The following is a 13,017-nucleotide window of genomic DNA, read 5'->3' as shown; positions in this document are numbered from 1 at the left end:
GCCTGTTGATGACGTAGGATGACGTTAGACGAGGAAGGGGGTGTGGATGAGGAGGGGGGATGACTTATTAGCGGAATAGTTTTCAGTATAGTTTTGCAATATTGTAATATTATCATCACATCAATGACAACGAACAAAGCTGGTGAGATAAATTTTAAATTAATAGAAATAGAAAAACAGTCTGCTTAGTCAGTTGTTCTCTTTTAACGAGCGATTAGCTCGCATGCTAACATTAATGTACATACATCCTTATCAAACGTTACCAACTGACGTTAGTTTGATCCTTTATAAACATATATTTTTTAGCGCTCTCCTGCGTCCACTTGCTAAAACACACATCGCTGTGTGATCCTGGAGTAAAATTAACAGCTGAAGTCCACTCCGGGTTTTCTTGTCCACTCTTTCCTCCAGAGCCGACGAGTTTTTTCGGCCAGCGGAGCCCGTAGGTTGCGTCTGGCGGAGGGAGAGAGCGGGGGCTGCCCTGAATGGATTGGCATAAGAGGGATTTACATTTTAACGGGTGCCGTGCTCCGCGAAGACTACACGGTGGTGCACGTTGAAAAACAACTATACCGACTCGCTCGACATATGTTCATGTTGGTGCTATTATCATGTCCATGTGTCACCGTCGAGAAAGGATTGAACTTGCCAGCAGTCTATATTTGCCGAGGAGGGAAACCAATACAAGGTCTCGCTGTCTCGCTGGAGCGGAGTATTATTAGCAGTTCAGACAGTGCAACTGTCTCTCTCTGGTATGTAAAGCATTTCAGCCAGTAAACGACGTGTAAATAAAAACCTCACGGACAACAAAACAAGCCGTACAAAAGTGAGGTTTTCGGCCGTGTTGTGGGGTTTATATGTAGACGGCGCTTTAAATGACAGCGGTCAAGTGCAAAAATAATAATAAACAGCGACACTGAAGGCGTTTTTACACGGTAATAACCTCCTCTTCCGCCAGCCAGAAAGACGAAAACAGGATCCGACCTCCGGCCAGAGCCCACTCCTCAACGTGTTTGCCCTTTAAACTGTTAAAGCCACGTTAACCAAGCAGGAAGCCGTAGTATTTGTTTTTATGTAGTTCTCCCGATTTTATGACGTTTATGTAAAATATCCTAGTCAACATTGGTGCATTAAATTGTCTTTATTGACGTCAACCTTCAAGCACTTGATCGTCCGAGTAGATGTTTCAGGCGTGGCAAAAGTGTCATTTAAAGCAAAGTAAAGAAAAATGGACTTAGCTTTGTACAAGTTCTGCAAAATGTTTGTAAGTTACTGCAACAACCGTTTTATTTCCTTTATTACAATGAAAATACATTTAAACCTGCTGACATTATTTGTATTTTGATTTTTTTCCCCCTGTTTACTCTTTCTTTATAGGTCATGCACTGCAATTACACCATAACTACGGCATCATAATTTACAGTTCAAGAATAAAACACAGAAGAGGAAGATTTTTGAAAGTAAAATTGTCTGCTGATTAAGAGATAAACATTCATCTGGCTCCCATGCTGGCTTTCAGAAATCCTCCCCTCCATACCCTCAGCCATGCCTGCTACTACCAAACCCGCCAGGAGACAGACACCTGCTCAGAGAAAAAATGGCCAGAAAGTTATCAGCAGCAAAAGGCAAACTTGTAACTCAAATAAACCCAGAGGCAGAGTTGCAGAGAGGCTCCAGAAAACACCAGCAGCACCCAAAAAGTCAACAGCCAGGGCTCAGGTACGGTCGGGCCAAAGCCCCCGTGGAAGAGGGGTTAGCGGGCCTGCTGGTCAGGGCCCTGGGAGGTCGCCTGGCAGAGTTAACCATGCCCTAAATGTAACAGGATCTGCAAGGCTTAGACGGCTGAGTAATCCACCTGACCACTGTGGCGAGTTAGAAGACCCCCTAGGGCGAAGGAAGTCCCTGCGGGGCGCACTGGTGTCTGCTTCTCCCTGCCAGCCTCCTAAACCTAGCAGAGGAGGGAGAAACAGCAGGGGGAGCGCGGGGAGAGGAGCAGCATCAGGTAACACAAGAAACCAGCTTACAAGCACCAGCATCAACGAGTCAACTCCCGATGAGAAAAATGAGAAACTGGACACCTGCGACGCTCAAGAGATCCTTCCGGTTTCTCTGAAAACTGATTTTGAAGTCCTGGCTAATATAAAAGATCAAAGTCTAGATGTCAGTAATGCTAAAGAGGGCAGCCCTCTTAAAGCTGATTCGCCACCGTGTAATGACACACTGGAGGACTGTATGCAGTGCAGCTGTGACAGTACCATAACCGAGCAAGACGAAAAGACTGTCAGCCATAACAGTGAAGATGACCTGAGGTGTGTGACCGGGGCTCCTGTGTGTGATGATGTTGATGGACAGCTAGAACTCTGCAGTGACAGAAGTAAAGATAGCCCTTCTGAGCTTGCTGTGCTAACGAGTAGTGGCTCACCAGGGGTGCAAGGCGGCAGCGAGGGAGATGACAGTTCATCTATCTTAGGAAATAATCTTGATCATCTTGTCAGTGATGGCAAGCAAGATGATGTGTTTACTCTGCATCAAGAGGAAGGCAACACGCTGGACTTTAAAGAGAGTAGGACGGATGAAAGAGTGATTGTTGACACTGAGAGGAAAGAGGAGATAAGTCATGAGAGGAGTGAGAGTTTAGAGGCAGAGAAAGTAGTTGAGAGACTAGATGAGACTGAGGAAGAGATGGAGGAGATTGTTGAGAGGTTGGATAATTGTGAAGGAGAAGAAGGAGGAAATAAAGAAAAGAAGAATGATGTTTTCATCAATCCTGCTGACTCCAACCCCAGCACTTCTGTCTGTCAGCCTCCAGATCCACCTCCCACTAACGATGTGCTGACAGCACTGTCAGAATCACTTGTAAGGGTGCTACCTGTCTCCAACACAGCTACCTCAAATCCCACCAAAGCCCCCACCACCTCAGAGTCACTTGAACTAGAGGTTCTGAGCCAGGGTAAGACAGACATGCAACCAACCATTCATGGTGCTAAACCTCAATTCCCAGGGTTCTCTGCTGTCCCTGAGACTGCCCTGTTGCCGCAGACCGCTCTAGTGACACGTAGTACACCGGTTATTATCCGTAGTGACTCCCTCAAACCTTGGAGCTTGAAGGAGTCAAGTCAGGGGGAAGCACAACAACTGCAAAGCCTTGAGAGCTCTTCTCCTCAGGAGGAAAGACAAGCTTGCACACCAGTGAAGACACAGACCAAAGATAGTGAATCCAATCGAAACCCATTTGAGCGCCACAACCAGAAAGAGACTTCTTCGCTGTCACTGTCACTAGTTCCTCAGTCGAGCACAGATGCCCTTACAGCTGAGCGTGAACCAAACCTCAGCGAGAGCAGCGTTGTGGCGGCGGCGGTGCCAGAGCAGGACTCAGTGCCAAAGATCTCAACTCCCTCTCTGGACAGTAGCTCCACATTCTCCTGCAGCTCGGAAAGTACTCGCTCCTCTTTTTCTTTTGACACTGAATCAGAAGCAGGGTATGGAGAGCCCGGTCCCTCCGTTATGCCAGGATCCTGGGGGCCAGAGGGGGCCTGTTTGCCCTCCTGGACCACTCCAAAACCACAGAAAAAGGAGAGGAAGAAGCGGAGCAGGTGTGGGACGTGCCAGCCATGCCTGAGGAAGATCAGCTGCGGCCAGTGCAGCTGTTGCCTCAACCGCAGGACTGGCCACCAGATCTGTAAGCTGAGAAAGTGTGTGGAACTAAAGAGAAGAAGAGTTTCATCCCCGCTCACTCTGTCTGCTGCACTGGTGAGGCTTCTATTACGCTGCATGAATAACATTTGAATTACATTTAGTAGCAACACATTGTAGGGATTATTATTGCAATCAGGTCTTCAGTTCATTCCCACAAGGAGGTTTATTTAGATTGACAAGGATTCGAGTGGGAATTTATTGGAGCCTCTTTATGTTTCTACAAACAGGTGATTTGAAGAAACTGAGAAAAAAAGAGTAGAGTGGTAGTTACTGCCTGACAGCGTTGCTTTTGATCTCCGATGTTTCCCAGCCGCACACTAGTAGCAGTGATGATCGAGAGCTGAATGAGCCAGATAGTTGAAACAGAAGGTTTCACTTTCACATTGAAAATTTGCTCAGTTGAGAGTAACTGATGCTGTGGACTTAGCTTTGTGGTGTCTTCCTGTTAAATGTTGGGGAAAGTGTTGAGTGATAAAAGGGGAAGTGTTGGTCTGTGCGTGTTGACAATAGAGATCATGTGTGAATGCACGTGCAATTTAAATGCAGAGTATGCTTTATTATCCTGTTTCAAAAGGGAAGCACTGTCACATGACCAGCAGCAGCTCAGCACGTGGTTGGAGTATGTGTTGTGTTTTTGTTTGTTTGTTTGTGTGTGTGTGTGTGTGTGTGTGTGTGTATGTGTGTGTGAGAGAGAGAGCCATCCATTGCACAAGCAAAAGAATATGCTATTTGATGAGTTTCATGTGGTGACTGTGTGTATGAGCATGCTTGTGTGTGTGGATAGGCACGGGTATATAATTAAAACCAATATGAGCCAGATGTTTGTGCACAGTGGCACTGAATGGCATTGTGAACGCATATTTTAGAGGACAATCCAATAAGACTATGAATACCCAGCACACTGGTTAAGAAGGAAATTGTTGTGTTACTGTTTCCTTTTACTGTGTCGCTGTTATCTTTATTAAAGCTACGTTAGTCAAATGAGTATGTGTGAGCAACGTAAAGACCTAGATATTTTCTCATCAGTTGGTCAAGACCAAAACAGAGGACTTTCATTTGTTGTGTGTACAGAAACACGACTCCAATGAGATGACAATGTTTCTCTGTGTATGCAGGCAACTGTTTGCTAATACAATAACAACTGTATATGCCAATATTATGTCAGGATTGTGTGTTTGCAGCTTGAAATGTTTAATTGTGAATGGAACTTTTTAAAATAGTATTAAAATTATTCAGATTTTGCCTTCAAAAATTTATAAAAGAAAAAAAAAAGCAAGGTATTTTGCGAAATTGCATGTACCATTTGTGATTATGGTGTTTAAAGTGTAACATACTTATTTAAAGACAACATGCTAACAGACATCTTGTCATTCATTCTGGTGAGTGGGAATAAGAGTCCTTTACAGCAGCTGGCTGCTATAGCTACTACATAACTATGTACATAGTTCAGTGGTGTCCATGTGGCTGGGGGAGGGCTCTGCATGAACAACTGTGAATGAGGGTCCATGTGGCTGTGTAGTCTTGTGTGTGCAAGCTTGCATGCATACACTGACAGCGCCCTCAGAGTCAGAGCAGTGGCAGTTGCAGATTAGGACCGATTATATAACACCTACAGAATTAGTAGTGGAGACCTTTGTGCATTATTTCTGATTATAAGAGGGGACGAGGAGGGAAAGATTAGGCCAGGCAGATTTACGAACATATTATTTGTAAGGCCCAGAAATATGGGTCAATGTGTGTGTGGCTCAGAGTTGAAGACTCATTTAATGTGGTAGTGGGCTGTGGCTCAGGAGATAGAGCAGGTTGTCGGTTCGATCCCCTGCTCCTCCGGTCTGCATGTCGATGTGTCTGTGGGCACAATACTGAACCGAAGGCTGTGCCATCGGTGTGTGAGCGTGTGTGACTGAGCATTGGAACCTGCTCCACCTGATGAGCAGGTTGGCACCTTGCGTGGCAGCCTCTGCCATCAGTGTAGGAATGTGTGTGTGAATGAGTGAACGTTGGCATGTAGTGTAAAGCACTTTATAAGTGGGCGGAAGATTAGAAAGGCGCTATAAAAACGCAAGTCCAGTCACCATTTAGTAGTATACAAGTTTGTGTGGTGTCACATGCAGCAGACAGAGTGACACACTGAACGTAAAATGACAGAAACGTAGATTCACTTTCATTCAAACAACACAGCTGCGTGTGGTTTTCCCTGTTTCTCTTTACTGACTACTATAGTATGTGCCTGTGTTTGTAGTTTGAAAACAGGTTTTTGTTTGATCATGTGCGCCAGCTGGGGTGGAGCCTGCTCCAGGTGCTACACTGTCAGGACACCGTGATGAGCTGTCGGTTAAATCCTCAACGCCATCCTTTACTTTATTTTCGGTGCAAAACAGGTAGAACAAGATCACCCCTTCTCATGTAGCCTATTTGAGTATGTAACTCAGGAAAACACACTGTGAGTGCATTTGGGTGTATTGCATTGTGTACTTTCAGTGTGAGTAATATGTTAATATACTTGCTGGCCAGTCTTGCAGATCAAGCTTACACACCCTTCTAACGAACTGATGTTTCTAACTCCATAAGATTGTGAAAAAAAAGGGCAGAGGCCAAGGAGAGCTGTTCATGTAGTGGCATGTGAATTATGTTCCTGTTTTTACCATACTGAGCTAGGTCTGGTTATGGTTTAGTTTGGTTTGGTCACACAACACAGAACATAGATTCAACAGTGTAAGAGTTAGGTGTGTGAAGACAAAATGCAAAAAAAGCTACCATGGTTTGTGTGTGAGTATGGAGCAAACACAGCGAGAGAGGAGGTTTCCTTTTAAAAATGTCTGGTTTCACTCAGGCCTGATAGCCCCCTCGTGGCCTCGCCTTGTATTGGGCAGAGACGACAAGGCTGAGACCTGGCCCTGAATGCACACAAACACAAACACTAGCACACACACACAACAGAAACAAAATACTATAAGTTCATAGTGTCCAAAAGCTCCTGTATTTGTATAGTGAATTTGACAGAAACAGTCCTGACATGTTTAGAGCTGTAGGCTGCATAACTGACTCACTTTTTTATGGACTAACATTGGAGATGTCAGCACTCATAGATAACGTTATTAATATTCACATCTCAGCAAAATAGTACAGTACATTTGCACATAGCCATCATGTGCATTTGAACAAAGAGGAAGTGACCTATTGTGCAAACAGCTGGAGCCCTTAAGTCAGTCAGTGCCGGCCATTGATTTGACTTCCAGCATAAACCCTTCTTGACCGAATCCGAGACATTTTTGCAGTTCTCTACTGGTTAATTTTTTTCTATCATTACATTGTAGCTGTGATATGCAGACTTCTTAAAACACATCTTTCATTTACTAGTATGTGTATACTGTTTACAGGTGTGGGAGATGAGCACACATTACCTCAACTGAGATGTAAAACACATGAAATTATGTTGGCATAAAAGTTTCAAACACCTTTGCCTTTGCATTTTGTCTAAGTGGAGTTACACATCTTAAAAAAGTGTTGTTCTTTTGACAAATGCAAACGACACAGATAGCGTTGTTTACTATTATGTGTAAGTGTCCTCTTTTGTCAAGACCATGTACCTGGTGAGGTACAATTTGGGTCAGTTTGAGGTGCACCATAATGACATAGCAAAGAAAGCATTCACAGTACAATACAGCTGCAGACACTATACTTTTTACAAATAGTAACCTGCATGCTTCCAGTCAGCCAGCCAGCTCAGCTCAGCTCCTCCTGCAAACTAATTTATCTCCAGCACTTCTTCCACTCCTCCTTTTTCTGCTGAAGTGCATTTGCCAGAGGAGTAACCCAGCTGAGATAACACCTGCGTCAGGGGAGCTCTTGCCGATCCCTCAGACATACTCTGTTAGGGAGGACAGGCAGCCTGCAGCACCCGAGGGTGACTGTCTGGGATTATAACCGATACTCAAAGCTGTCCCTGTGTTCATTTGAATGATTCTTACCCATATGTTTGCGTCTGAGTATGGATCTTCATTCATATGGCTGTATGTGTGTTTATACGTAGATATATTACAGGTTGTACTTCAAGCCATCACGCAATAAAACACCTTCATTGTTCTCAAAGGGAAGCAGCTTAATGTGAAGTGAGAGTAATTTCTCCAAGCAGACGCTCCTGTCACGTCTGAACCCCACTTCCCCCTCTCTCACACACAGCACTGGAGGTCTTCAGCACTGACGGTTGCCATGGAGACCTTATTGTCTGTTGCTGACCTTTGACCTGCCACGGTTGTCTGATGGAGTATTCTCAGGGTCGTAATGAGGATTAGTGGAGATAACCGGTACACACACACTATGATGGGTTTAAGGCTTTGAACTCAGTAACCTACATCCAGGTAATTAGGTTAAACTATGCAGGTGATCCTGCTTATAGAGGGTCAGCAGCAAGCAGCTAGGGCTGTCTACAAGAGACGAACACCTCAAACATGTCAAAAATACCTGCATTATCTCTGTAAATCATCCCATTCAGTGGGATAATTCCACTTGTTTATGTTGCTCATCAACTTGTGGCGGCAATGCACTATTACTCTGTTTTAGCTCTACTATGCAACATTAGGATGGAAAAAATATGAGCATTATTCTTCTTTAGATACTTTATACATTTTTTAAATTGCAGTATATCACCATATGTTGTAACACTGTGTTGTTATACTGTTATGCAAACAACTTCCTCCCACGCAACTTAGTGGAAAATGAGCTGATTTATTTACTATCTGCCACATGTACAAAGGCTATTAAGAATCTTGAACACTGATAATATTAAAGTAAATCTTAATTTTTTCAAGATGCTGTAAAATGTTCTCAAACAAGCATAAATCTGACTGCATACACACAAATGCTGATTTTGATTAATCTCTGTTCAGCAAAAATGATCTCTATATAAATAACATACATTTAATCATAGAAATATAAATACTAAAAGTACATAAAGAAAAAAAATGTAGCCACACTTTTCAAAGTTGACAATAAATCATTAGTGCTACCATTGCTAACATTATCCAAAAACAGAATTAAATGCATTTAAATGAATTAAAGCTGTTAAACTTTTTCCAATAAATCCAGTAATTAATGCGGGGCTGGGGGGCACTTACCGCCAGTAAAGCCCCCTGTTAGAGATAGTATTTCTGGGATGCTGGCTTTATAGCTCCTTAAGGACAGGCACTCTGATCAGAGAGTAGGGCACGGAGAGTTCAATCCAAATAAACTTTACTGATCACTCACTGGGTAAACACAGGTAATGGATGAGCTGGCATTAGTTTGGTCAACAGAGCCCTCTTGTGGCCAAATAATGTAACTGTAGTACTGCTAACAGCCACAAGGCGAAACACTGCGCATGAATGTAGGGACATGTGTCAAAGAATCGCCAAGTTACCAAAACACTCAATATTATAGGCATATTCCCAAAGTATGACACTCATAACATAAAAGCACAAGGCAAGTAAGCGATATTAGCAAGAAATACTGTGCCGTGTCTACATTTTCTGAACCATGTACAAGAAAATTATGCATTACAAACATAAAACAGAAAGAATAATGAATCAGGTAATAGGCTATTACCAAAAGAGGGGGTTTGACTCACATTTGTGCATGAACGCACACAACAGGAATCCGCTACTGCTCAACCAGGGAAAAATGCGCAGAATAACAACGAATCTTGTCTTAAGGAAATATGACATCATCAACTACGGCAAGTGTGCTAGGAACAAACTCAGAAAACTCACAACTGTAAAGGGGGCCTGAAGACAGTTATAATAATGGAAACAGAAAACAGTAGACTTTCCTACGCCCCCCCTCACCCTCACCCTGAAAACCTGAGAAAAAAATTAAGTCTTTAAAAATACTTTTTAACAGACAAAAAGGTCTACATTTGTCTGCTAGAAACTCCACTAATGCTGAGCAGTGTACCTCTTAGAGGACAATGAAGGAGGTCAGAATTTTGTCCGACTGGAGAGCGGTTAGCCCGGCTAGCTGGATATTGGCGTCGGAGATACTCTCATGCAGCCGGCAAAGATGAGGGCACAGTAGTTTTTCATTTCTCTCCGGGACGTCAGAAGCAGTCTTAGGTAAATCTAGTTTATTGTCAATGGAGCAGACATTGGCAAGGAAGATTAACGGGAGAGCTGGTCTACTGAGGTTAGCCTTTAGCCTAGCTTTAACGCTGGCTCGCTTGCTGTCCCCATGGATGATCATTCTCACAGGGTGATGCCAAGGTGTTACGGCAGTATCTCAATCCGGTTGTGTTTGACATTTTTTTAAAAACTGCGGTAATGACGGTAATGAGCGCAACCCTGCAGTTGGCATGACATAACCGCGGTATTGCGGTAATGCGGTTATCGTCACAGCCCTATGCCCTGCATTACCACACTGTAATAACATACTGTAACATAGCCAGTAATTTAAGTAGACATGATGTTCACTGTGGTGCATTATCTATGTCAAACTAGTTTTAAGTCTCTTCAAATAGATTGTCACACTGTATAGAAGTGAAATGAAACAACTGGCTGCCTGGAAGGTAGAAAACCTTGTAAAAAAAATTGTCAGCAGAAGTGTAAAGTGCACATTATTTGTAATGAATATGCCAAAATATGCAATGAAACATAAATGGTCCTTTATCAGAAAAAGCAAACTCTTTTTCTAAGCCATGACAGATATTGATGTGTCACTTTAAATTCTGCGGTCGTCATTGAAAGCGAAATCATTTCCTTTCACAAAAATGAGCACAGGTTCCCCACGTACGCATGTGGGCACTCTGGCAGTGAGCTGAAGGACACATGCACATCCACACTCTCTTATTTTCCCTCTTCATTACGTAAACATGTGGGACAGAAGGGGGCTGAGGTAGCGAGGAGGGTGCAAGATTCGTGAAATGTCAGAGACTGCCAACATTTTAACAGAGCCAACTCGTTATGACCAAGCATAGTGCGCTGTGCTTAAGCCTACTCGCTCTCCACGGAACTTCTCCTCCTCCTCGGCACAGACACATTTTATCACACAGGCTTGCCTCTGATTAGAGCTGCTTTGTTTTTTCTGTTAACCTGGTCCAAGCCAATTAAATTTAAAACAACCCTGTGAGGTAGTTATCTGTAATAGCTGCAGGGCTTGGGTAGTGGCCCAGAAAAAAGGCTCTGTGAATGAGGGGGAAATGTCTGTTTTATTTGATTTGGGGCCAGAGCGCACTATACATCAGCAGATGTATGGTCAAGTCTGTGCCAGGTTGAAGGCTTTACATCCAACCACAGACAGGGATTTAATGATCGGAGACTCCACTCAGATGCAGTCTGTTTGCTTTAATGCACATTAAGCTGCCAACCATTTCCAAACCCTGTTTCTTCAACAACAACAATGCAAAGAGTCATATATTATTATATATTAAATAATTCAGTGAATTTAATAATACAGCAAGATATTTGTAGAGTTAAACTTCAGTGCCACTAATGCTCCACTTCTGAGCCCTCTTAGGTTCTTTGCATCTGTGAGTTTGTGCCGTGTCCTGACTGTTGTGAGGCTCTAAGTCCCTGGATAAGCTTTGAAGTCGTGCCACTTGGTTTCTCTGGGTGAAAGGAAATCCTCACTTTGCCCCCCAAAAGAAATGCCACTCAAATCTTACCAAGGGCACACAATGGCCTCCTTCTGGAGAAACCAGAGCTTATTCATGCATCGACCCACCTCATTTAGAATATAGTTCATACACCTGAAGCGGATAAAAACTGCCTCTCATCTTCTTACCCAGAATGCCATCCACTCAGTTGTAATGAATGTAGTGAACTCATGGGCTTGTTGATTATTTAGCCTCCATTTTTCTCTTTGTTCCTCATTCTTTATTCTCTCATTTCTGTCTGATACTGAACAGTTTGTGCAATAACTCATAAATGCACCACTGTACGTGCATCTATATGCGCACATATATGCATATTTGTGTGTGTAAATGCGTGTGAGTGCATGCATACACACGTGTAGTCATATAGCCAACATGCCCACTCAGCATGTTGTACTAGCACAAACTTAAGTAAGCCTTTTCCTGTCTCATTGTGAGCAGCTTTGGGGCCCCCGGGCTGCTCTGCCTGCATAGTGTGTGTTTGTGTGTGCATTTGGGTCAGCGCGCGTGTGTCAGTGTGTCGGTGTTTACATAAACTGACAAACCCACTCACCTTTTCCTGTCCTTCCCAAGGTGAAACAGTTATTTCCATATTTAGCCAAAGCAAATATAAAAGTCAACACCACAGGCCTAAAAGAAGAGTTTATAATTTTGTTTGTTTTGTTTGTACAGATGTTTGTTTTGCATCTACTGACAAAAAACGGAAGGTACAGACCACAAAGACATATAAAACATGAAATGAAAGAGAACACTTTTGTCTATACGTACAGGTTTTAAAGTTAATCCCTCCTCTCCTGTATGGACTGTAGGTGTGAGAGTTGGAGTGACCCACTGTCCCTTTGTGTTGAGCAGCAGCTGTCCGCCCCTAAATTGAGTCCATGTGGGTTTAGGGTGTGGTCTTGCATGGTGCACATTTCCTTCCAAGAGTGGGATTATAGTATGTTACATAACACACTCTGTGTTTGTGTGTGTTTGATATGGAACTTTGAATGTGCATTCCTTGTATCCTTAAATTAGGCTCGCCCGTGGGTTACAAACTATTCATACAGGAAGTGTGAAGGCTACAAACATGCATTTGTTTTTGTATGACTGTTTGTTGAGGAGGCAGAGAGCATGTAGGAGAGAGTGCAGTAAGGAGTTGTTTTCAAGCTTAAAGCAGAAGTCCACTTTTTGGCAGAGAGAGAGAGTTAGATGAGAAAACCAATACCATTCTCATATCTGTCTAGAGCTGCAACTAATAGCAATTATTTTTTCGACTAATCAATTAGTCTTTAAAATGTCAGAGAATAGAGAAAAATGCCTATTATAATTATCATAATTAATAATAATAATTATAATATAGTTCTCAGAGTCCAAAGTGACGTCTTTATATGTCTTGTTTTATTTGACTAGTCTAAAACCAAAGATATTCAGTTTTTCACAATGAAAAAGCATTAAATAATCACTTATGAGAAGTTTAAACCAGCTAATTTTTGGCATATTTCCATAAAAATTACCAATCGATAAATCGACTAATTGTGTTAGCCCTATATCTGTCCGTTAAATAAAAGACTACATACAACAAGCAGCTGGTTAGCTTAGCTTAGCATAAAGACTAGAAACAGGGTGAAACAGCTAGCCTGGTTGTGTCTATCAGTGTTCAAATCCGCCCCTCAGTGCATCTAAAGCTCACTAATTTACACGTTATACCTCATTTGTCT

The 13,017-nt window shown here is 42.8% G+C and overlaps 1 protein-coding gene across 3 annotated transcripts in view; it reads left to right on the top strand.

Moving 5' to 3' along the window:
- The first annotated feature begins 28 nt into the window (after positions 1 to 28).
- The window catches only part of tet1 (tet methylcytosine dioxygenase 1), a 35,229-nt gene continuing 22,240 nt past the window's right edge, over positions 29 to 13,017 (top strand). The window contains exons 1-2 of one of the 3 annotated variants that reach the window (XM_042432894.1): positions 29 to 142; positions 1,378 to 3,750. In XM_042432894.1, the coding sequence (XP_042288828.1) occupies positions 1,546 to 3,750 (2,205 nt within the window). In that variant the 5' untranslated portion in view covers positions 29 to 142; positions 1,378 to 1,545. The other 2 variants (XM_042432892.1, XM_042432893.1) reach the window with 2 other exon arrangements.

Source organism: Thunnus maccoyii, chromosome 14 (genome assembly GCF_910596095.1).
Source record: "Thunnus maccoyii chromosome 14, fThuMac1.1, whole genome shotgun sequence".
Classification (NCBI taxonomy): Eukaryota; Metazoa; Chordata; class Actinopteri; order Scombriformes; family Scombridae; genus Thunnus; species Thunnus maccoyii.
This window is presented reverse-complemented; position numbering and strand designations above follow the sequence as displayed.